The sequence below is a fragment of the Heterodontus francisci genome, chromosome 1, assembly GCF_036365525.1.
Source record: "Heterodontus francisci isolate sHetFra1 chromosome 1, sHetFra1.hap1, whole genome shotgun sequence".
Taxonomy (NCBI): Eukaryota; Metazoa; Chordata; class Chondrichthyes; order Heterodontiformes; family Heterodontidae; genus Heterodontus; species Heterodontus francisci.
In genome coordinates, this window is record NC_090371.1 from 207,270,647 (window position 1) to 207,297,477 (window position 26,831).

The following is a 26,831-nucleotide window of genomic DNA, read 5'->3' on the forward strand; positions in this document are numbered from 1 at the left end:
TCAAATATTTTTATAAAAATTCCCTTTGGCAACTGTATTGCTCAATGTGGAACTGAGCCATACAATCCAGCACTAAAATTGGCCTAATTTGCTCTGGGTTTGTGTCTGGTTGGGGTGGGGGCTTGGGACAAAATTAGCCAGGTCCCCAATCCTGATTGCCAAGCAATGATTTATGCTAGAGGATCCACATGTGTGCCAGTATGGTAAGAACTGAATTGGACATGTCTATGATCAGCTGGTTTGTGAAGACTCGCTGTATAGACCCCCATGCGAAGAATGGCACTTTGCCCACATATTGGAGCAGCTGGTGCCCTGCTGTTTTCAGGGGTGAAAAAATTAGAATGGTGGAAACATTATTTTTGTAATAAAGTTAATCCCAATTTTTCCTGGCTCTGAGTGTGAAATGTTCTTTCTCAGCAGGTGCTAAAAGGTCATGACGATCATGTGATCACATGCCTACAATTCTGTGGTAACCGAATTGTCAGTGGCTCTGATGACAACACACTGAAAGTGTGGTCGGCTGTTACAGGAAAGGTGAGTTTCTTCAGTTCTACCCATATCCTGATTCCTTCTTAAGTCTGTGTGTTTATCAATGGGAAGCTGTTTAGAAAAATTAAAAATAAATAAAAACAAGAAATGCTGGAACCACTCAGCAGGTCTGGCAGCATCTGTGGAAAGAGAAGCAGAGTTAACGTTTCGGGTCAGTGACCCTTCTTCGGAACTCAGTGTTTGGGGCCTGGGATAGTGAGGAGAGAGGAGGTAAAAGGGCAGGTATTACACCTCCTGCGATTGTAGGGGAAGGTGCCATAGGACGGGGACGAGGTGGTGGGGGTAATGGAGGAGTGGACCAGGGTGTGGCGGAGGGAACGATCCCTTCGGAATGCTGACAGGGTTAACGTTTCGGGTCAGTGACCCTTCTTCGGAACTGAAGTTCCGAAGAAGGGTCACTGACCCAAAACGTTAACTCTGCTTCTCTTTCCACAGATGCTGCCAGACCTGCTGAGTGGTTCCAACATCTCTTGTTTTTATTTCAGATTTCCAGCATGCGCAGTATTTTGCTTTTATTTTAGAAAAATTAAAAGTTTGAAATTAGAACTGGAGGCATGAACTGTTCTACTTGCAGAAATTTAGGTTCCTTTCCTTTTATTTGTAACTAAGGAGTCGCACCCTGTCTTCAAGAAAATGTGGCTGAAGCAAAAAGACATTTGTGTTCAGCATTTTCCAATCTGGTTAATGACTGTGTTTCCTCCTCTTATTTGTCCAAAGTAAATTCAAAGTATGTTTTTTCCTTTTGTAAAAGGCAGATTATGAATACATTTAGTAGTAATACTTTCACTATCATTGATCTCAACTTACAGTATCTTCAATCCGTACACTTGCCCATTTCAAATCTGTTGTAAATTGAAATGTTTAAATTGGTAGTCTCTGTGCATTCAGGCTGATTTACTGATGGCCCTCAGCTCAACAACTTGTTACAATAAAATTTGCCAACAATGAGGTTGGAATGAAATAATTACAAAAATACAAAATAGAATAATGCACTTTTAAACAATCTCACTGCAGACCTATTGAAGCACTTTTTAATTATGGATATTATGAACTGAATGAGAAGGCAGAATTGTGAGAATATTTCAACAAAATATCTATGAATTGTGAAATGCACCACCTAGAATTGGAAAATGAAACCTCTCTTTAAGAGGAGTATAGTAAATTGGTGTACTGATTCCTGGGATTGATCGACGCAGTGAGTTTCTGATCTTAAGTGGAAGTTCCCAGCAGATGTCAAGGTCGTTCTCTGCCTGTTTACCAGTCAGCATTGACTAGACCTGGAAATATGCTGCAGCTTCTCACTTAGTCAAGGAACAGCTGTGTGGCACTGCAAATTATCAATTCTTCTATCAAAAAAAGTTTTGATGTATTTCTGGCCCTGCTGTGTGTTAATTTTGCTGATTTAAGAAATGAGTGACAGTAAGGATCCAGAATTTCATAGTACTGCCTGAAGATGAAAGAAAAATATCAGGCAGCATTTCCATTCCTGATTGCTAACCAGTGGCTCCTGCTGGGAAGTGGTGTTTGTGTATGTGTGCGTGTGTCAGCTGAGGATTGGTTTGGTGTCATATCCCTCTGATCAAATAGGAAGCTGTCTCATACATAAGGAATGGCCAATTCGGCAAGGCAACAAAGGTAATTTGAATCCAAGAGCGCTTGAGTCACTGCCATCAGGAGAGATGGGGTACAAATTGGAATTGTATTGACACTGGCATCCATGGCAGGGGGAGGAAGTGGGAGGAGGCATGACAGGCCAGTTATAACCTTATTGTGCTCTGCCTTGTGTTACGACTGAGGCGGGAGGAGTGCACTGTCTTTTCTAGTTCCATTTCTCCACAGGTCACGACATCTATTTAAATGTTTACCCAGTTACCGATACAGCCAATCATACTTTTTTTGTCCCAGAATGAAATACACCAACCAGGTTTCTTTAATAAACAACAGAATTATCAGTTTATTATAAAACAGGACTTAACCAGTAACGAAGTAAAGCATTAATACACCAATTAAAATATGTAAGTTCCCTTTTTAAAAATTCCCAAACTACACTCTCTCAAACACACTGGAAAAATTCACTCCGCAGAGGTCTCTTGCAAAAAAAGACAAAAACAAAACTACTTTGGCCAAATACTTGTTAATTCTTGAGGGAGAAAGAAAGACGATATGGAAGGAAGTTGATCCTTTTTAGATCTGGCATCCGCGTATACGGAGATGGGTCACTGGGTTGGTTTCAGAAGCAGTCCGTTCTGGAGATGTCGAGAATTATTGTAGCAGGCTTTCTAGGAGCAATGTGGCATGAAGGTTTTTCCGCCAGCTCACACTTGATTCACAGGATTTTTTTCAGCTCCTCCAGGGATTGTTTTGCTCTTCCACACTGAATCTTGGCAGGATTTCTTCAAAAAGGTAGAGAAGGTGGTGAGCTGGGTGATTTCTTTTCCCTTGGCAGGAAAACACCAACTGTCTTGAAACAGTTCACACCATAACTATAACTGAAAACAATGTTCAAACCCCAAATTGTGAGTCCACCTCCTGACCTCCATGAATCTTGACAGGTGGCTTCTCTTTAACCATTTTTTTCCCAGGTTCCCAAGGATTCTGCTGTTTTCTGAGCCCAAACCACCTTCGGGTGGTTTTCATACAACATCTTGTCCTGTCGGTGAACTTGGTAAAAAAAAAATCCATGGAATCTTTTCAGTTTAAACACAAGTCCTCAAAAAGAAATTTTTTTTTTGGATGGAAGCACTTTCATAACACCTCCATCCTTGGAGAAATCACCATGTTTAAATGCGTTTCATTACAAAATGTGAAAAACAGAAGATGAAATATTATTAAAGCACATATACACATTCATTCTCATTCACTCTACCTGTAGCTAATACAGTTCGGCTTTGTACCATCTTTGCATTCAGCTAACTCAAAGCAAAGTTAGATCCTAGATAAAGCATCCGCAATTACATTATTTTTTCCTGCAGTGTGGATAATCTTTAAGTAATAAGGTTGTAATAGTAAACTCCATCAGAATAGTCTGGCATTCCAGTTTTTGAATTTTTCCACAAAGGCTAGGGGATTACGATCAGTATGTACCAGTTTGTCTCTGTGGTCGTAGAGGACAAGGATGTCAAAAGAGCCAGTAATAAGGGTTTCTTTTTTCACTGAGTATCTCTTTTGGTGTCGATTTAGCTTTTTGGCAAAGTACCCCACTGTCTTTTCTATGCCTGATTCTTCATCTTGTAATAGGACTGCACTGATCCCCAGGTCACTAGTATCAATTTCTACCTTGAAGGACTTAGTGAAATTTGGAGCAGCCAACACTGATTCATAAATCAAAATGGCTTTCAGCCTTTCAAAAGATGCTTGGCATTCCTCTGACCACATTACTTTGGTTTTCTTTTTTTTGTAGCAAATCTGTCAGTGGAGCAGCTATAGTACTAAAATTTGGTACAAACTGCAATAGAATCTACACATCCCCAAAAATCTAATTATTTCTCGCTCAGTCTTAGGGGTGGGGAATGCCAACAACGCTTGTACTTTTGCTGTTCTTGACAACACTTGTCCTTGCCCTACTATATGCCCGAGGTAGGTTACTCTCGCTTTTGTAAGTTCACTTTTGGCAAGGTTGATCACTAAATTAGCCGATTGTAATTTCCTAAACAGAGCTTCTAGTTGTTACAAGTGGTCCTTCCAAGTGTCACTGTATACCAGCACATTGTCAAGGTAAACCACACAATTATGAACGCTGGCTACCACTTGGTTCATTAGTCTCTGAAACGTGGCTGGGGCATTTTTTAGCCTGAATGGCATCACTTGGCATTGGTGTGACAAATGCCAATATTTCTTTAACTCAGGGTGTTAAAGGACCCTGCCAGTATCCCTTCAGCAAATCTATTTTTGTAAGAAATTTGGCACTGCCCTCTTTGTCAATACAGTCTTCCAAGCAAGGAATTGGGTAGGAGTCTGCCTTCATTACTGCATTAACCTTTCTGTGGTCTATGCAGAATCTAGTTGAACTGTTGGGTTTAGGCATTAGCGCGACTGGGGAACTCCAGCTGTTTTGACTGGTTTCAATTAGGTGGTTTTCCAGCATGTATTGAATTTCTGCTTTTACCTGGGCCTGTTTCTCTGGACTTGAGCGATAAGGATGCTGTTTTATAGGAGAGGATTCCCCTACATCCACATCATGTGTGGCTAAGATTGTACATTCTGGCTTGTCCCTGCAGACTTCTTTAAATGCTGTGAGTAGCCTGGTTAGGTCGTCTTGTTTTTCTGCATCTAAATACGAAAGCATAATGTCAAATCTCCCTAACAATTCAGTATTAGCTAACCAGATAGTAGGAGGTTCAGGTTGAGAATTGACTAGGCCTCCTTCTGCCTCATCCTCACTATCCCTTTCATCCTTCACTGTCCCTACTACCTGCCTACCTGTGCTTGCTTAGCCTCCTCCTGGTGATGATACTGTTTCAATATATTAATATGGCACAGCCGATTCTTTTTCCGGCAATCTGGGGCGTCAATCAAATAATTTACTTTACCAATTCTTTTGACCACTTTCTATTGACCACTGAACCGTGCTTTCAGTGGTTCACTCTGTAAAGGCAGTAACACTAACACCTCATCCCCTGGTTGAAATGTTTGGGTCTTGGCATGCTTGTCTGTCCATTTATTCATGGTTGTTTGGGAAGCTTTCAGGTATTCCTGAGCCACTTTGCAGGCTCTCATGAGCTGCTCTCGGAACACGGATACAGAATCTAACACAGAAGATTCGTCCCTCTGTTCTCAAAACATTTCTTTGATTAGTTTTTAGAGGACCTCTTATCTCATGTCCATAAACTAATTCAAAAGGACTAAAACTGGTAGACTCATTAGGTGAATCCCTAATGGCAAACAAAAGAAATTCTAGCCCTTTATCCAAATCATGGGGATATTCATGACAGTATGCCTGATCATCATTCTGAGGGTCTGATGGTACCTTTCTAAAGCTCCTTGTGTCTGTGGGTGGTAGGCTGAAGACTTTAATTGTGTTACACCCAAATTATTCATAACTTACTGAAAAATTGCACATCAAATTGGGACTTTGATCCGACTGAATCTCAATCGGTAATCCATGTCCAGTGAAGAACTGGGTTTTCTACCACTACCTTAGCAGAAATTGTTCTCAAGGGAATGGCCTCTGGGAACCGAGTAGCCATATCCATGATAGTGAGTCAATATTGGTGTCCCGCTTTTGTTTTCAGTAAAGGTCCTACACAGTCTACCAACACGCTACTAAATGGTTCCCCAAAAACTCGTGTGGGAATTAGAGGTGTCAGTTTTATGGCAGGTTGTGGTTTTCCTGCAATCTGACATGTATGGCATGTTTTACAAAACTGCACCATGTTCTTCGAAAGACCTGGCCAGTACAAATGTCCACATCCATGGAATCTTCAGTTTTAACACAAGTCCGCAAAAAACAAATTTTAATGGAAGCACTTTCGAAACAGTTGTGACTTCATCGCCATTACAGAAGTCATGAAACTTAACCAAATTCCCCATCATGTTAGTGATGTGAAATATAGATTTTTGCACACTGCCTCTTTGTCAAAATTGTGCGATACACAGAGGTAAGTTAGTGCTAACTTGAATTGCATCAAATAGCAACTTCTGTCGTCCAGGTTTCCTACAATTGGTTGACCAGCTGTTTCCAATGGAATCACCTCTGATCTGAAAGCCCCTTCCAATCATCTTATGACTAATGTATGCTACATGTCAACAAATTGAAAATAGAATAAAATACATGTTTCTTTCCTATGGTAGCAAGCGTCTGAACTCTGGTGTATATATATATAGGCCCAGATTTTGCAGTCAGTTACAGTGCCCACTGCTGACCTCAAAGAAAGCCACCCACAAAGATCTAGCAATCTCTGTTGATTCACCTTTCCCAATGTCTGGGTGTCCGCTCAAGGGGATCTCCGGTATCCAGCAACAGTTATGTCATCAAACAGGCTAAGCAGCCAATCACATTGAAGAATTCTCAGACAGCAAACTGGGAAGTAAATCCACTGATTATCCTTCACTTTTAAAGCATTTTGTAGACGGCAATATACAGATTGGGACATACGCATGGGATTAAGGTAGAAGTTAAATATCATAAAATAAATAATTTTAAAAATCTATGGAATTTTTTTATCATCTTGGAGAAATTTGACATTCCACTACTATAAAATTAGATTTTCTGGGCCAGAGAGGTTGTTTCAGCAGCAATCATGGGCTTAGTACTCCTTTAAAAACCCAGTTACACCTTATTCAACAAAGTGTAATTTTTTTCAAGGGTTTTTACAGTGAAATTAATGTAGGAGTGGAAGTTCACATCAATTCAAGTGATTTCTAAAGATTTCTATCTGCGAGAATTTAACAGCACATCCTCTAGAGGAGCAGGGAATCACTGACATCAACTCTGGATTTTGACACTTAACTGCACATGTGCAAACTCCAGAAGTAACTGACAGTTTAACAATTCTAATGGCAGCGAATGCTGACAGTTTTGCCATCATTACAACTGCCACGTTCAGGTCATAATTTTACAATATAGTTTGATTCATTTTCAAATATCAGGATTATAGAGAATATTTACTATTATGATAACTAAATCCATGTAGCTTCCGAAGAGCTTTGTGCTGCTATGGATATTGACTGATGTGATCTAGTCTAGCATTTGCTGTGGATTTTTTGAATGCCAGAAATGATATGTCATTGCTGTACAGCAAGAATGAACTGAAGACTTTTATCAAGTTCCTGAAAAGTGTGCTGCCTTTGCTAAGATGGGATGATTAATCAGTATGTTGGATGCAACAGCCTACAGTTTAATGATATTTCTTCAATTCTGTCTCTTTTATGGTTCTCTTGTTGCCCAATATTAGTACCTAAACTGAGAAACAGGCTAATTTGCAGAACTGAAGTGGTATTCATCTGAATGCTCAACCAGAGTTCCTCAATGGGATGATCTGGCAGAAATGACACAGGAAATGGTTCAAATTCTTGTTGCCCAAGGGTTACAAATAAGGTGTGCTTTTATTGTTTAATAGTATTTTGAAACCAGGGTTTGAAGCCAATTTTGTTCTTGTAAACAGCCGACAAAATGTTTAGAGTATTAAATCAGCCGGATTAATATAAATATTCTAAATGTCTGGCTGGTTTGATGATATGAGATCAAATAAAGCAATATGTTATTTGCTTGCAGAAACCTTTCGGTTCTCAATCTAAGTACCTTCATCAGTGTGTAAATAAACTATATTGGACAAAACTGCCTCAATAGTATTGGCATTTATTTAGGATTATGAGAATCTGTCACGTTTCTACCATTGAATGTGTGTTTGGATTTCAAAATGAATAAAATTCTATAGTGAGAACATTTTGTGTCAGTGTTTCAGATTTCAGAATTTCTTGGCATTTTGAGAATTGAAGCTGTTCTTTTTTTTTTTTGCAAGTTGTTTAACTTAAAATCCTTCCTATAAGTAGCACAGTTGATGTATGCAAGTTGGGAAACCACTTTTGGTGTTCAATGCACACTTATCCAAGTGATCTGCTTTTGAGATAAACTCTTAAGGCTTTTCAAATCTCTTGCATTCAAAAGAAAATGATAGAGGCTAAGCTCTTAACAGCTACTAAAATGCTTCATACCGTACTTAACTAAAAGATTTGAGGAATCATTTGCATCAACTTTCAGAACTCTGTGGAATGTGCATATATTGGGAATGTTAGGTTTTCTATAACAGCTACTTTATTTCTTTCGTTATTTCCCATTTATTTGCAGTGTTTAAGAACATTAGTAGGTCATACGGGTGGTGTCTGGTCATCCCAGATGAGAGGCAATATCATCATCAGCGGATCCACTGACCGAACATTGAAAGTATGGAATGCAGATTCTGGCGAATGTATTCATACACTATATGGTCATACCTCTACTGTCCGCTGCATGCACCTCCATGAAAATCGGTAGGAATATGTCGCTGCTTACTGAAATGACAATATTCCTGAAGACGCTCCAAATTTTATTAGTATTAAGTAAATGTGAAATTAAATTATTTCTTTTACAAATAGCTTATAATTTGAAGCAAACCAACATTAATCTCTATTTGGTTAACTTGCTCTGTTGTGCCCCTAATTCCATGGCCCTTGTTTAACATTACAGAGTTGTGAGTGGGTCTCGAGATGCTACTCTTCGTGTATGGGACATTGAAACAGGACAGTGTTTACATGTGCTGATGGGTCATGTTGCAGCAGTGCGATGTGTACAATATGATGGACGAAGAGTTGTTAGTGGGGCATATGATTTCATGGTTAAGGTGTGGGACCCTGAAACAGAAACCTGTCTACATACGCTACAGGGACACACCAACAGGGTCTATTCATTACAGGTAAGAGATTGGAATAATTATGTGTAACATTTTTGCTTTCAAAAACTTTTCTTATTTGCAAAGGCATTTCATATATATGTACATGATGTAGGAGCAATTCAATCGGTAATATTCAGCACATGATGTGTCATGCTACGCTTGGTTCCATATTTTCATAAAACTGACAGCTGACAGACAAGTGCTTTACTGTTCCGTATAGGTTGCAAGTCCTTGCCAACCATTCCTTCATTCCTTACATTGAGCATTCCTGATCTTGCCTTTGAGGCTAGATTCCAAGTGGAGGCTGAGGTTTTCTGGCCAGTATGGAATATGGGAAATGCAGGAACATAAAATAGCAATCAAATTATCTCGGGTGCCTCCCGAATCTAATCACAGCCCCTTCCGCTCAATCTGGTACCATCCCTACAAATTTGTTCTCATGCGCTGCTTTAGTATGCTGCTTTTGATACCAGTATGAAAATGCTGCTTCCGAGTTCTGTTTGAACGAATACTCCAGCATGGTACAAGTATGCGCTCTGTGATTTTGTTTGGCATCAAACAGTGCATTAAGGATGAATATAGCTTTGTAAAGGGTGGTTGAACATTTAGCCAGTTGTTCATGTTGAGGTTACATAGGCGACTGCAGTGTTGGGTATCAATTAGATGGCAAATGGTTATCCAAGGGTGGGTTCTTGTTGGATTTCTGGCTCCAGGAAGCATCCCAGAACTATTTTCAGAAATTTGCTTCATCTGCTAGTGCAGATGTTGGTTAAAGAAGTGTATGCTTCTACTAAAATAACTAGTAAGAGCAGTTTCTTAATGGAGAATAACGAGCAGCCTATGTTTTAAATTGCACATACATATATAATTATGCTTTGCTTAACTTTGTGTGACATGACCAACCCATGAAGGCAGCTGAAATAACTTGTTTTTGATTGGATTAGGGCTTTCCACATTTGTTTGTTTATATAGTTATTTGCTATGCTTTTTCTAATGTAAATTTACATCCCTAGTTTTGTAGTAAAATATTCCACGGTAGTACATAAACCCAGAACTATCTTTATTACTTGTCATATCAAACCTAATTTTTAAAAATGGAAAGTGATTATTGAGATACAATGTTTGCAGTCTGTGTGTAAATCATAAGCCACTCTCTGCACTACTAATATAATAAAAACAAGAAATGCTGGAACCACTCAGCAGGTCTGGCAGCATCTGTGGAAAGAGAAGCAGAGTTAACGTTTCGAGTCAGTGACCCTTCTTCGGAACTGACAAATATTAAAAATGTCACAGGTTATAAGCAAGTGAGATGGGGGTGGGGCAAGAGATAACAAAGAAGAAGGTGTAGATTGGACAAGCCCACATAGCTGACCAAAAGGTCATGGAGCAAAGGCAAACAATATGTTAATGGTGTGTTGAAAGACAAAGCATTAGTACAGAAAAGGTGTTAACGGACTGAATATTGAATGGCAGCAATTGCAAACATGAAAAAAACAGTGGGTAAGCAGTGCTTACTAGCCCATACTTTTCCAAGTTGCAATTAATTTCATGCCAGAATATCATCTAAAAGTTTCCCCTGCCACCATTAGGCTGACTGGGCCTGTAGTTGCCGGATTTATCCCCCTCCCAGTTTTTGAACATTTGCAATCTTCCAGTCCTCTGGCACCACCCCCATATCCAAGGAGGATTGTGGCCAGAGCCGCTACAATTTCCACCCTTACTTCCCTCAGTAATTTAGAATGCATCCCATCCCAACTAGGTGCCTTTTTTTTTTACATTGAGCACTGTCAACCTTTCAAGTACATCCTCTTTATTTTTTATCCAATATCGCTACTGCCTCCTTCTTTACTGCTACCATTGGCAGCATTCTCTTCTCTTGTGAAGACAGATGCAAAGTACTCATTTAGTACCTCAGCCATACCCTCTGCTCCACAAGAATATCTCCTTTTTGGTCCCTAATTGGCTGCACCCTTCCTTTGACTACCTTTTATTATTTATATGTTTATAAAAAACTTCTGGGTTCCCTTTTATACTAACTGCTGATCTATTCTCATAGACTTTACCCCCTCTATTTCCCTTTTATAGATCTCCTCTGTACTTTCTATACTGAGCTTGGATCTCTACTGTGTTATGAGCCTTTCATTTGTCGGAAGCTTCCTTTTTTCTGTCTCATTTTAACCTTTATATCTTTAGACTTCCAGGAAGCTCTAACTTTGGATGTTCTTCCATTCCCCCTCATGGGTGTGTGTCTAGTCTGTACCTGAACTATCTCCCTATCTCCTCTTTGAAGGCCTCCTATTGTCAATTACAGTTTTGCCTACCAATCTTTGAGCAATCCACCTGGGCCAGATCGTTATTAACTCCCTGAAGTTAGCCCTCCTCCAGTTAAGTATTTTTATGTTCAATTGTCCATAACTGTTCTAAACCTGATGATAATATGATCACTGTTCCCCAAATGCTGTCCCACTGAAACAAGCTCCACCTGCCTCACTTCATTCCCCAGAACTATATTCAGCACTGCTTCCTTCCTTGTTGGGCTGGAAACACACTGATCAAGCAAGTTGTCTTGTGCACATTTCAGGACTTTCTCCCCCTCTTTGCCCTTTACACTGCTGGTCCAGTATAATACTCACTACATTGACATGGAAATAAAAAATGGTGCAATTAAAAAAAATACATTAAGAACTATTTAGTGCTGTTTCCCTTCAAATCTAAAAGCAGATGGTGTATTTTTTTTCCCCCTCAACATTGCAGTTTGATGGTATCCACGTAGTAAGCGGTTCACTTGATACCTCTATTCGTGTATGGGACGTGGAGACTGGGAATTGTATTCACACATTAACAGGACATCAGTCATTAACAAGTGGAATGGAACTGAAGGACAACACGCTCGTGTCTGGAAATGCAGATTCCACAGTGAAAATCTGGGATATCAAAACAGGACAGTGTTTACAGACATTACAAGGTGAGTCTGAAAAAGCATCTTTCTTTCGATAGCAAGACTTTTTGTTAGAGAAACTTCCAAGGCTGTTTGTGAAAAAGGCACTGAGACTAGGATGCTTTGGTGGAGACTGTTTATTGCTTGTCACAGAACTTAGTACTCCACTCCGAACAATCTCCAGTCAGTGCCGGCTGGCTCTTTGTAATACATCAGAGTATAATTAATTCATCAACACCCAACACCTGTTCACCCTATTACCTCCAATTATTAGGTATTTAACATCCATCGACAGAACTTATTAGAAACTAAGGGCTGAATTTTTATTAGCGTAGCGGCGCGCTTCGAAGTCGGCAGCCTGCCCACACTGAGCAGGCGCCACCGAGCCCCCACGATATTATGCCTGGGGGCTCATTTAAATGGAGGGGGTGGAATGGCTGCCATTTGTAAAGGGCTTCAAGCCCTTCAGGTAAATTTAAATGTTTATAGTGCTGTCACAACACTTTTCATTCAAATAAAATTAAACTCCCACAATGGTGTTTTTATTGTCTGATGTGATTGAAATGTATTTTAGTCCCAGCATGAACTTCCCCCGCCACCCAGCCCTTCAACCTCTTTCCACCATCCCCACGGCCAATGATTATTGTATTTCCTGCTCCCCCCCCTCCTCCAGCTGCCCTGATAATTTGACTCCTCCCCCTCCCCACCAGTGTCTCGCCTCGGAACACCGTATGGAGTTCCAAAGGCGCGCGAGTTGCAGCTGGTGGCCATAAAATCGGAATAGGACGGCCACTGGCAGCAGATAAGTTCATCTGTATTTTAATTACCCTCATTTGAATATTTTAATGAAGGTCCTGCCACTTGGCGGTGGGGCGGGGCCGCACCGAGGCCTCACTGCTGCCGCTAATATCCGCTGGGGCCTTCTCGGCATCGTGGGTCATGGCAGGCCACTCCAGCTAGCATTTTATGGGCCTCCCCGCCACGAGCCACGGCATCAAGCGGCTGGTAAAATCCAGCCCGGACAGATTCCCCTTTTCTTTATATTAAATACGTACATGTAAAACTAAAGAGAGAGACAAAGTGATGATACAGTCGTCTTTATCTTGTTATTATACCATCAACCTTCAACAGCACCAGCCATTAACATACTGTATATTCAACCCCCCCCCCCCACCCCCCATTTTAAACAAAAAAAACTTGTGTAAAGAATTATAAAGCGATCTGAACATAAATTTTCATGGTCTATCAGCTCATCATAACACAAGACAGCCATCTTCGAAGACATCCAGCAGTTTCTTTGAACAAGCACTTATTTTCGTAAAACAATCCAACAACTGATGACTAGCGTCTACTCATTTTCTTTCGGAAATTTCATTTTGTTCCAACATTTCTTTTATACTCGCGAGATCAATCTTCAACCTCTATTTCGTGACACTTCTGGTCGAATAGACGTCCCAGAGAGAGTGGTTATCTATAAAGTATTCTCTAAGAAAATGTTTCTCCGATTGTCCCTGATATAAGAGTTCCTTTAAAATACTTTAAAGTTCAGCCCTTCCCCAACAGTAGCATGTTTCAGCATGGTGCTCAATTCTAATACATCATAGCAAGTATCCGGCCTAGTTTGTGTGCACAACCAGCTTAATTGCCCGATTAAGCTCCTTAACTGGTCTCCTTCTTCCTTGGTTGCAGAGTCTTCCTTTTGTGAGGATCTGGCCCGATTTATCGGGATCCTATTAACATTCTCTAGGTAAGACTGTTGATTTAGGGTTACTCCCAACTTAGTCTACCTAACATCCAACCCTATATATTTAAAAGCTCCAGAAGCCTGATTTCCAATTTTAAATTCCTGCAGAACTTTACCACAAATTTCTCAAATGCTGCAGATCTTCTTCACAGAAAATCGTCCACGTGCATCAAGAAAATGCCTGCTAGTTTTTCTTCATGGTACCAATAAAACAATGCTGGATCTGCTTTTAGTTGAATACAACCAGCTTTTAGTAGGACGGACCTAACTGAAAAATACCACACCCTGGCTACATCATTTAGTCCATAATCACACTTGTTTATCTTCTATAATTTCCCCTCTGTATCTCCAGCTTCTTTTGGTGACTTTAAAAATACTGCCCTTGGAAATTTCTCCCCTTGCCAAAATGCTGCTTTGATGTCAATAGACTTACAATCCCACAAGTGTGTCGCTAAAAGGGCTAAGAAAATCCTCAAACTCACTTTTCCTGCTGTTGGTGAGTCATCTTGGTTGCCTAGTCGTTCCTCAAATTCCCGAGCTACAAGTTTGGCCTTAGTAATTCCCGATAGTATGTATCCAGCTTCCTCTGTACATCTGCAGCTATGGGACGGTGCTGGTTGCCCTCTTATCGGGTACCTCCGTGTATATGCCAGACTCTCTCCAACTGTCAAGCTGTTTTGTTTTGCATCCTTTACCAACTTACCACCTAACCTGTTAGTCGCCACTAGAGCTTCTGTTTTGTAAGGGCTCCTACTTCTAGTGATGCTCCTCGCCTGCTCTTTGGTCCTTGCTCTTGTTAAACTACATCCCCTACTTCTGGAAAGCCACTACTCGACTTGTCCCTCCTACAACCAGACTTCCCCTCTCAAGTTTATGACTTATTCCTTGGACTATGATCATCCTTAGACCCATTGTCTGAACTTACACTACGTTTTCTGGCCTTCCACTGTTTTACTTCCTTCTGCCAATCGAGAGACCTGATATCCTGTCCCTTGTCTTGCACAGTCAGCCAATGTTTGTATTTCCCTGTGGCCTTTGCTGCCCTTCCTCTCATGGTGGCTTCCCTCCATTCACCAGTTCCTTCTGGCATATATGTCACTCTAGTTCCAACTTTCAGTAATTGACCTTATCTCGATCTTCACGATCACTTTGTCCACTCTCGGTTAGCCCGTTATCTGCCACAATCCTTTTTTTTAAAATTCATTCATGGGATCTGGGCGTTGCTGGCTCGGCCAGCATTTATTGCATCCATTGCTTGTAAAGGTTTGTTATACGTGTATGCGAAGAACATGGTGCATCATCAGTTTCTGCCCATGTATAATCAATGCTAATAAGCTAATGTACTCGAACGGTTTGGTGCCATGTTGCAAAATTACCATTTTGCCATCAGTCAATAACTTTTCCTGGGCCTCTCCATTCTTTCTGCCCTTCTCTTTTGTAATACACCATATCCGCAATATCAAAATTCTTTTCTGATGGCCTGATACGATACCTCAAAGTTCTCCTGATCTTTTCTGAATCCTCCGCCTTAATAAATGTTCTTATCCCTGCATGCATGGCATTCAAACGTTCTGCAAAAATGGAACTAATTGTAGTCCCCTCTAAAGCCGGGGGATGATCCCACATTACCGAAGATATTTTTGGGTTCCTGCCATAAACTAATTGATAGGGGCTGTAACCCCTCAACCATGTGAAGAGTGATTTTTGCACGTGCTGCCCACGCCAGAACACTTGTCCATTTACAGTTTGGTTGGTCAGCTAAAATTTTCCAGAGCATTTTGTCAATCACAGTGTGATTTCTCTCTCAAATTCCATTACTAGAAAGGACTTTCTGCTGCCGTGTGCATTGCTACAATATTCATATTTTCACACACAATCCTGAACTCATCATTGGCAAATTCTTCTCCATTGTCAGTTAGAAATCTAGCCAATGCTCCCATCCCGTTCCTATCCACCTTTCCATTATCTTGTCCAGTATTACTTTGTCTTTGCTATAAATTACCGTTGACAGGCTAAATCTAGTCGCTATGTCTATAAAGTGTAGATGAAAAATGTTTTCGTCTTTATCCCATATCTTCAAGTCCATCGCTACAGTTTCATTGAAGTCTGTTGCTTAGGGGAGACTCACTATGGGTCGCGATGGTGTCCTCCTGTACTTTTTACAGCTGTCACATTTTTCACTGATATCCTCGATAGGTTTAGTGTAGTCATCATCTATTATCCCTGCATCTTTTCATAGAACCTTCAACCTATGACCAGATGGATGTGAAAACTGTGGATGTAGTTTTGAAATAATTTGCCTTTTCTCCTTTCAAACCGTACCCCCTGATGTCATTAATACCTCTTTAATATTCTGCATAGAGATATTACGTCATGTTAATGTTAAAGGAATACAATAATGTCCAGGCTATGTAAGCTACAAATCTACAGATTTCCCAAAGGCCTTAGCATGTTCCATATCCAGTTTCATCTGAGCCTTCTTCATAGACGGCTTACTTAACAGCAAAGGTATTTCACTGGATACTATTTTTTTTAATTCATTCATGGAATGTGGATATGGCTGGCTAGGCCAGCAGTTATTGCCCATCCCTAATTGCCATTGAGAAGGTGGTGGTGAGCTGCCTTCTTGAACTGCTGCAGTACATGTTGGGTAGGTACACCCACAGTGCCGTTAGGAGAGAGTTCCAGGATTTTGAAGCCAGCGATAGTGAAGAAATGGCGATATGGTTCCAAGTCAGGATGGTATGTGGCTTGGAGGGGCACTTGCAGGTGGTGGTGTTCCCATGCATTTTCTGCCCTTGTCCTTCTAGGTAGTAGAGGTCGCGGGTTTGGAAAGTGCTGTCAAAGGGAACTTGGTGAGTTGTAGTGTATGTTGTAGATGGTACACACTGCTGCCACTGTGTGTCGGTGGTGGAGGGTGTGGATGGTGTGCCAATCAAGTGGGCTGCTTTGTCCTGGATGGTGTCGAGCTTCTTGAGTGTTGTTGAAGTTGCACCCATCCAGGCAAGTGGAGAGTATTCCATCACACGCCTGACTTGTGCCCTGTAGATGGTGGACAGGCTTTGGGGAGTCAGGAGGCGGGTTATTCACCACAGGATTTCTCACCTCTGACCTGCTCTTGTAGCCATGGTATTTATATGGCTACTCCAGTTCAGTTTCTGGTCAATGGTAACCCCCAGGCTGTTGATAATGGGGAATTCAGTGATCATATAGCCATTGAATGTCAAGGGGAGATGGTTAGAATCTCTCCTGTTTGAGATGGTCATTGCCTGGCACTGTGTGGCACAAATGTTACTTTCCACTTATCAGCCCAAGCTGATATTGTCCAGGTCTTGCTGCATTTCTACACGGACTGCTTCAGTATCTGAGGAGTCACGAATGGTTCTGAACATTGTACAATCATCAGTGAGCATCCCCACTTCTGACCTTATGATTGAAGGAAGGTCGTTGATGAAGCAGCTGAAGATGGTTGGGCCTAGGACACTACCCTGAGGAACTCCTGCAGTGATGTCATGGAGCTGAGATGATTGACCTCCAACAACCACAACCATCTTCCTTTGCGCTAGGTACAACGCCAACCAGCGGAGAGTTTTCCCCGATTCCCATTGACTCCAGTTTTGCAAGGGCTCCTTGATGCCACACTCGGTCAAATGCTGTCTTGATGTCAGAACAGCTGAACTGCACTTCTGTACTAATGAAATGGTTTACCCCTGCTATTTTACACAGAATTACCACTATTTTTAATGATTTCATCGTGTTGTCATCCCCGAACCTGAAACAGGTACGACTGTCATATTCTTTGACCTTACTTCGGTCTTTCTTACTTAAAGAATCCATGCAACACTGTAACCAGTCCACTGCACATACTGTGGATGTACACCCACTGTCTAGTACTGCGTAATTGAATGAATCTGTCACTAGGACAGCCATCACCGGACTGGAGTTTCGTGTGACCAGTACAATTCCTTCCAATTCCGAACCTTCCACATCATGTGTCATCTCAAAAACCCTGTTATACTTTTTCAGACAATTCAACGTACAATGATACTTTGAATCACATCTGAAACACCTGTTGACCACCCCTTGGTTATTCCTGGGGCTCATCCTTCTGCCATAATTGCCCAATTCCTGCTGTCTGTTATCACTGCCAAAAGGGCCCCTAGCCTCAGTCTTATTGTTTGTGATTCTTCTTTCATACTGACATTTGGGCCCCACGTTGGAACAGCCTCAAAATGCTGCTAGCATTGTACCCTCCATTTTTGGTGTCTCCACTGAAGAGCCCATCTGTGCCATGAAAGCGGCCAGAAATGAATGTTTTCCTAAACATTTTTATAAGGCTTCAGACATCTGATCAAAAAGTGTATTTCTTCCTTTGAATCTAACTCCGATTAAGACTAAGAGCCTATCCATGTTCGATATCCTAGCACAATCCAACAATTTGAAGGCAAATACTGATTTAGGAATTTCCAAGTAGAATCACTGCAATCTTGAATATTGTCAGTTAAACTCCGTGATATATTCTTTGGAAGAACCATCCATTTTTCTAAATTAATCAAAGTTTGACCACGCCTCATAGGCACTCAATAGGTTATCTTTCATATAAATTTTATCTATAAATTTTAAGAGATTGTCCAAACCCTCCTCATTGTCCAAATGATGAGCCTCCAGCTCAGAGAACACTTTGCCCCGATTTTGCTTCTGGAGGGAAGTGAAAGTGCAAGGGCTATTCCTTGCTTCCTTTTTGGTTAGAACGTAACCCGTGTCCATAGATCAACTTAATTTTTCCATTGATCTGAAGGTTCGGCTTCACGAAATAGCAGTGGAAAATCATATCCCGACACCTTACAACTGGTTTCAGTCATCTATCTTCAAAAAAAAATCCAATTACAGTCTTCTCAAATAAAACTAACTCCAATTCTAATTTCCTGTTTGAAAATAAATCTTAGTCTCCAATCTTCACTTTTAGACAACCATTCTCTGCTGCCAATGTTAGAGAAACTTCCAAGCCAGTTTGTGAAGAAGACACTAAGACTAGGATGCTTTGGTGGAGACTGTTTATAGCTTGCCACAAAGCTTACAACTCGACTCCTAACAATCTTCAGCCAGTGCTGGCTGGCTCTTTATATATACATCTGAGTACAATTAATTAATCACCCAACCCCTGTTCACCGTATTACCTTTAACTACTAGGTATTTAACGTCCATCAACAAAACGTAATAGACACTAACACTTGTTGAATTATTATTAGTACAGCTTATCTTCAAATAGTTATTTTGAAGAGGAGCAGGGAAGTTATCCTCAATGTCCCAGGCAATATTTATCTCAATGTCAACAACAATAACAACTTATGTTTATGTAGCACCTTTAACATAATAAATCATTCCAAGGCGCTTCACAGGAGCATTATAAAACAAAATGATGCTGAGCCACATGAGCTATTAGGTCAGATGACCAAAGACTTGGTCAAAGAGGTAGATTTTAAGGAGTGTCTTAAAGAAGGAAAGTGAGGGAAAGAGACAGAGCTGTAAGGAGGAAATTCCAGAGCTTAAGTCCGAGGCAACTGAAAGCGCAGTCACCAATGGTGGAGTGATTAAAATTGGGAATGCTCAAGACGCCAGAATTAGATGAGTGCAGACATCTCAAAGAGCTGTAGGACTGGAGAAAATTACAGAGATAGGGAGGGGCAATATCTTTGAGGGATTTGAAAACAAGGATGAGAATTTTAAAATTAAAATGTTGCTTGTCAGGGAGCCACGGTAGGGCAGCAAGCACAAGGATGATAGTTGAACAAAATATGACGCCAAGGTTGTAAACAGACTGCCACCTCCAGTGTGATGCCACCACCAAACACATCTTCCCTCTCCTCTCCTGACAGCATTCCGAAGGGATTGTTCCCTCCGTGACACCCTGGTCCACTCCTCCATCAGCCCTGGCACCCCATTCCCTTCCCACGGCACCTTCACATGCAAACTCAGGAGGTGTAACACCTGCCCTTTTACCTCCTATCTCCTCACCATCCAGGACCCCTAACACTGCTTCCAGGTGAAGCAGCGATTTACTTGTACTACTTTCAATTTAGTATACTGTATTCGCTGCTCACAATGCGGTCACCTCTGCACTGGGGAGACCAAACGCAGATTGGGTGACTGCTTTGCAGAACACCTCCGCTCAGTCTGCAAGCATGACTCTGAACTTCCAGTTGCTTGTCATCTTAATTCACCACCCTGTTCTCATGCCCACATGTCTGTCCTTGGCCATGTTCCAGTGAAGCTTGACACAAGCTCGAACAGGAACTCATCTTCACTCTACAGCCTTCTGGACTCAGCATTGAGTTCAACAATTTCAGAACATGACTGCCTTTTTAATTTTATTTTTTGTTTTATTTTTTAACAATGGGCCTGTTTTCAATGTATTTTTCAGGTTTTTGCTTTTGAACAGAGCTGGTCATTATTCTTTCATTAACTCTCTCTGGACTAATTCTTTGTCTTTTAACACAACTGTTAGCACTCCCTTTGCCTTTGTTCTGTGACATCTTTGTCATTTAATCTCTCCTGCTCTCTGCCCTATCACACACCTTCCCTTTTGTTCTTCTTCCCCCCACCCCCCCCCCCTCCCCCGGGTCCTCTTTTCACTTGCTGAAAGCCTATTACATTTCTGACCTTTGCCAGTTCTGATGAAAGGTTACAGACCTGAAACATTAACTCGTTCTTTCTCCACAGATGCTGCCAGACCTGCTGAGTATTTCCAGCACTTCCTATTTTTTTTCAGATTTCCAGCATCTGCAGTATTTTGCTTTTATTGCAAACAGACTGGTTTAGCCTCAGACTGTTTCTAGGGAGAGGGATAGAGTCAATAGCTAGGGAACAGAGTTTGGAGCAGGGACTGGAAACAATGGCTTCAGTCTTGCCAATATGTTACTTAAAAAAACAGATTATCTGGTCATTATTCATTATCACATTTCTGTTTGTGATAGCTTACTTTGTGCAAATTGGATGCTGTGTTTCCTACATTACAACAGTGACTACAGTTCAGAAGTACTTGATTGGTTGTAAAGTGCTTTGGAATATCCTATGGTCAAGAAAGGTGCTAAATGAATGTAAATTTTTCTTCATGTTTGAACATTTGAATCTTGAAAAATGCTAGAGAAACTGAATAAGAAAGTTTGATTGGCAAATTACAAGCTTGGATGATAAATAGAAACTCAGCATCACTAAGTAGCAATGCATTTTGAAAATGGTACAGTAATTAAACTTCCAAACTAGGTTTCAAAGCATAAGTTGCTTTATTTAACATAATTTTCACATGTGGTCTCCCAAATGTATAGTTTAATTTGTGAACAAAGTGATCTTGGATTATTTGGTGTTTTTATGATAAGTTAACATGGAATCACATAACCAATTGCAAAAGAGATTGAGTTAAATACAAGGATCATCTGTGACTTGTAAACATGTTAAATATTTTCCAAGTGACTGAGGTGGGTACATGGACTGAACAGTGCTTTCCTGGTCCTAACGAGCCTGGAGATTCCAAGTTTAAATTTCTTTCTAAGCCAAGGCACCTGTGAGGTAACAACAGTTAATTTTTTTTAACACAGATTGAGAGAAAAATGAGCCACTGATCCCAACCACGTTGAATATTAATGTGTATGAAAGATTCCTTAAAAATATACTTAATAAGCCTTGGGTTTGAACATTTATCCTCTATCTTTATGACGATATTGTGTTAATACATTCAGTTCAAAATGTCAGCCACAAGGTAGTATATCTTAAAATATGTGTGGAAAATTCCCTTAAAATAAACACACTAAATCTCAGTTTACAGTAGGAGGTAGGCCACATGCATAGACAGTAAATAGCGACATGATGGTAGACAATGGATTTGAATTCATGTATATTATTTGTAAAAGTGTTGAAAGATATGGGTGAGATTTTGCTGAAGAAATAAAGGTGTAAGAACGACATGCTGTTTATTAATGTGTAAATTGGCTAGCAATTTGTAGCAAAGAAAAGATACCCTGTGAATTGCAGATTGGCACAAGCTGCTGGCTGATTTTCACCACTCCACTGTTAGCTTCACACTATTTTCAGGAAGTTACTGAATTTGCACATTAATTGTTCATTAAACTCACCATAGAAAGTTAAGTATAGTAGCGTAAATACATCTTTAACAAATGTTAATTGTTAATAACTAGCAATCAACCTCACCTGCCCAGAACGTGAACAGTTATAAGTAAATTGTTTTAGGAGATTGTGATTTGAGTCAACTTTCCATTTTTTTCTTCTCCTTTGTCTTTTTTCTCTCAATGCAATCTTTCTTTCCCTCTCTGTATCTAATTTGACATTGAATTCATCCATTCTAATTCTTTTTCAGTCCTTCCTCTGTTATTTCCTGATCCTTTAATCTTACTGGTTAAGGAGATGCACAGTTTGTCCCGTTCACCATAATCCCAGATGTCCTGTTACCCTTGCTGCACCGTTATCAGCTCCTGCTTCCAACAACTATGTGGCAAAGCATTTTAAAACCTAAATGTGTAAGAGCAGGTCAAGGTGCCCCACTCAAGCAAAATCTGGCCCATGCGCTTTTTTAACTAAAATTTGGGAAATTTTGTATTATTCTTGAAAGACGTTAAGCAATCTGAAATGTTGCCTGTTACTGGTTACAATAATTATCAAAAATCACTATCTTATTTATTTAGAGAGCATGGGTATTCCAATTTAACTGCTTGTCTCCCATGCCAAGTACGTTCAGTTGTTCTTTACCCGTTTGCACGTGTACACAATCTTGCCCATCTTCACAACCAAAAGCAGAATTGTTAACTGGCGATACATTGAAATTTATCATCTTACCAATGGAACATTCTGAAACTGATCTGATGAGAAAGCATGTTGCACCAATGTGTTATGCAACAGAGTGCACTCGAAGGAGAAAGGGTGTATTCTGATCAATTAAAACCAGCTCGGCTAGTTTATCAGCTGGAGGCAAAGCAACACTAGAACAAGAAACAATCAAAAAATGAATCTCCCTTATCAGATTTAATCACTTAATAGTTACCTGAGAATAGTCAGCCAAGTCCCCTAACTTAGAGAATGGTTACAGCACAGAAGGAGGCTGTTCAGCCCGTTAAGCCTGTGCCAGCACTCTGCAAGAGCAATTAAGCTAGTCACACTCTCCCACCCTTCCCCCATAGCCCTGCAAATTTTTCCCTTTCAGCTGCTTATTGTGCTTTTGAAAGCCACAATTTATTCTCCAACCACCCTTTCAGGCATCACATTCCAGAATGTAACCACTTGCTGCATTTTAAAAAAGTGTTTTCCTCATGTCCTTTGGTTCTTTTGCTAATCACTTTAAATCAACTGTTCTCGATCCTTCCACCAATGGGAACAGTTTCTCTCTCTACTCTGTCCAGACCCTCATGATTTTGAACACCTCTATCAAATTTCCTCTCAAACCTTCTCTTCAGCAAGGTAAACAACCTCAGCCTCTGCAATCTATCCACCTAACTGAAGTCCCTCATCCCTGGAGCCATTCTCATGAATCTTTTCTGCAACCTCTCGAAAGCCTTCACGTCCTTCCTAAAGTGTGTTGCCCAGAATTGGACACAATACTGAAATTTAGGCTGAACCAATGTTTTATAAAGGTTCATCATAACCTATTTGCTTTTGTACCTTATTCTATTTATAAAGCCCAGGATCTTTAACTGAGGGATTATACTTAACAGGTATTTTTATGTATAAATATGTATGAAGCAAGAGCCATCTCATTAATTTCAGGTTTTTAAATATATAATCTGTGGTTTGCAAAGTCCCAATACCGTGCATTGTTTTTATTTCCAAGAAGAATGTAAGTCCAAAGCATGGATTTAGCAGAAACTGATTTTTAAAGAAGACGTTTATGTTGGAATTATTAGCCACGAGGAAAACCCGTAGGAAATCAATTCCTTCAGAGTTTAGGGCCTTTTGGAATGGGTCAGGAATGACCAGGCTTAATTGGCTAATTTGGCTTGTGTGGCAATCTGTACAGGTTGACATAATGAAGGAATTCAGCTGCATGTTCTCTGAATATGGAATGAGCAAAGATTAATTTTGCAAATCATCACTGGTGATGTGGATGTTTTCAACAAAAAATATAAATCCTAAAATTAACATTTGGGAATTCATAATTTTGTTTTCCAAATAGTGGTAAAATAGTTGGTTTTCTCATGGTCATTTTCCCAACATTTCTGTCAGAAATGTTTGGTATTAATTATTTGAAATTCACGTTATAAGACTTGAATGACATGCATCTATACAACACTTTTCATGACCACAGTCAATGAAGAACTTTAAGTTTACTTACTGTTGTAATGTAGGAATCGCTGCAGTCAGTTTGTGCACAGCAAGCTCCCACAAACAGAAAAGAGATAATGACCAGATAATCTGTTTTTGTGATGTTGATTGAGGGATAAATATTGGTCAGGACACCAGGGATAACTCCCCTGCTCTTCTTCAAAATAGTGCCATGGGATCTTTAACATCTGCCCGAGAAGCTGGCAGGGCCTTGGTTTAACATAGTATCTGAAAGACAGCACCTCTAACCATGCAGCACTCCCTCAGTGCTGCTCTGGAGTGTCAACTTGTTGATTTTTGTGTTCAATCCTGGGGTGGAACTTGAATCCACAACCTTCTGACTCGGAGGCAAGAGTGCTGCCAACTGTCTTATTGCATTAATTTCCACACGGAATTAAGTTGAAGGCACAAGTTCAAAGTTGATCATGCTGTGTGAACTCTTGTTCCTGCCGCTAATGTATTGAAGTTGTGATGTTGTTACCCAGCTGATGGTGTGTACATATATATATGTATATGTAGCTTTTTGGGGAATGCCTTGTTGATTTATTTCATGTTGTTTTCCTCCCTAGGCCCTAACAAGCATCAGAGTGCTGTGACATGCCTCCAATTCAACAAGAACTTTGTGATAACTAGCTCAGATGACGGGACTGTAAAACTTTGGGACCTAAAAACAGGAGAGTTCATTCGAAATTTGGTTACACTGGAAAGTGGAGGCAGTGGAGGCGTTGTATGGAGAATCAGAGCATCAAATACAAAGCTCGTGTGTGCAGTAGGAAGTAGAAATGGGACTGAAGAAACAAAGCTGCTTGTTTTGGACTTTGATGTGGACATGAAGTGAAGAAGTGGAATAGGAATTTGTCTAACTGTTAAGTCGGTGTACATCACCCTGCTGTTGGTGGGTACACTATGTTGGCTCGGGGCAACAGGATGCATGATGAAGACGCAGAGACCTATGGATCACCGGGAAAGGGAATAAGGGGTGACATATTATAACTGACAAAATCTGACTTGGTCAGATGCACATATTGTCTTGTTATAACTGGCTTCCCTTTTGACTCTGGGCAGTTTTTGTGCAGAAAGACTTGATACAAAGCCTAGTGCAATGATTATTTTTTTAATGATTATCAGCAGCCAACTCTCAGCAGCAAGGCGTAAAAATTTTATTTGAAAACCTATGTTTTAAACAAGCTGCTTATCAGGCCAAGAGCTGGTTTTCTTAAAGACTTGGGTTATGTCTAAATGTCTGTTTTGTCCTTCCAGGTTTCAACATTTGGAACCTTACTGTGAATTTTGTACAATTTTTTTTATATATATATATATATATATAAAAATATATATATATAAAAGCCTAATGTTGCCAACAATCGGTCACAGTATTAACATATATTTCTCTATTTATTCACCACTACTTCCAGATTCTTTTAATGAGGGTTATATTGTTCAGAGGAAAATTATCCTGAGTGATCTAAGTACTTAAAGAACTCAAAAGTTGGAGGAGTTCTTGAGGTTGTTATTCAAATAAGTCTTTGGGCTTGTTTAAATTGTCCCATCCCTGTACTGTAATCCCAGTGGCCAAATAACTTGCTGCTAAGTCGTCTATTGTGACATTTCACATCCAGACTCTGGTTCTAAATTTGATCTGGTATGGATGATTTTTTAGTTTTAAAAAAGGCATTTGCCACTGAAACTTGAGCCAACTGTGCCTCTGAGAGGCTGAAAGAAGGAAAGAGATGCAGAATGGCATAGTGTGATTTGCTTGCAAGAAGGAAATTGAGAAGTGTTAAGTGCTGCATTGGAATGTTTTTTTTTTGTTTCCAAACAACGTTGAACACATTCCTTCAGATGGGAGCTCTTTCAGCCTGTATTGTTGAGAATTTCATTGTGAGGACTATGGGTGGAACAGACAAAAACACAATTACGATTACTGACATAATGCAAAAAGAACAAAAAATTTAAGTGAGATGAGCATATAAATAAGAGGTGTCATTGCTGGTCAGTCTTAGTGGAAACAGTATTGATTTATCCAACTGTTACAGTTATTGCTGTGAGCTACTGACGAAACAATACCAAATGTTTTGTACTGAACACAGCACAAGCAAAAATAGCTAAATTGTTTTCCTAATTATTATTCAAGATCCACAACGCAACATGAACTGTGAAAGTGGTTTAACACTGTATACTAAACAATCTTGAGTTAGATACTTTGTTTTTTCTTTTTATTTCCCTGTTAATTTATAGTCTGGTTTTTAAAACAAAACAAAAAAAATCAGATTTCAGATTTTTTTTTACTTTACAGTATGTAACTGCCTGAAGTGATGGAGGAACCTTAAAGGGATTGTGTCTATGGTTTGATTCACTTAGAATTTTTATTTTCTTATAACTTAAGTGCAATAAAATGTGCTTTTTTCATTTGAAATGGTTGTGCGTGTTTAGCTTTCGTGTTTGTATTGAATGATATATTCCTAATTATTCAAATGGCCTTTATATAGTACAGACTGTTCCTGCTTTTCTTATATTCCTACTCTAAAGATTCTAGTATAATGATGCGAGTTAACGTCATCAGTTCTCACAAATGCTCATTTATGACTTTCAATTGAAGCTTTTGATTTTTTAAATGCTGCTGCATATAGGACACATCTGTTGATATTCTCAGGATAAGGGGCCAATCATTCAGGAGTGAGATGATGAGAAATTACTACATTTCAAAGGGTTGTGAATCTGTGGAATTCTCTACCCCAGAGGGTTGTGAATGCTCCATCGTTGAATACATTTAAGGCTGGGATGGACAGATTTTTGGTCTCACAGAGAATCGAAGGATATAGGGCGCAGCCAGGAAAGTGGAATTGAAGCCCAAGATCAGCCATGATCGTATTGAATGGCGGAGCAGGCTCAATGGGCCATACGG

The 26,831-nt window shown here is 40.1% G+C and overlaps 1 protein-coding gene across 6 annotated transcripts in view; it reads left to right on the forward strand.

The window, feature by feature from the left end:
- fbxw7 (F-box and WD repeat domain containing 7) overlaps window positions 1-26,321 on the forward strand; it is a 466,837-nt gene extending 440,516 nt beyond the window's left edge. For 3 of the 6 annotated variants that reach the window (XM_068041005.1, XM_068041025.1, XM_068041044.1), the window contains 5 exons: window positions 418-534; window positions 8,336-8,517; window positions 8,714-8,939; window positions 11,673-11,883; window positions 24,496-26,321. In XM_068041005.1, coding sequence (XP_067897106.1) covers window positions 418-534; window positions 8,336-8,517; window positions 8,714-8,939; window positions 11,673-11,883; window positions 24,496-24,764 — 1,005 coding nt within the window. In that variant the 3' untranslated portion in view covers window positions 24,765-26,321. The remainder of the gene's footprint in view (window positions 1-417; window positions 535-8,335; window positions 8,518-8,713; window positions 8,940-11,672; window positions 11,884-24,495) is intronic. The other 3 variants (XM_068041015.1, XM_068041035.1, XM_068041053.1) reach the window with 1 other exon arrangement.
- The last annotated feature ends 510 nt before the right edge of the window (window positions 26,322-26,831 follow it).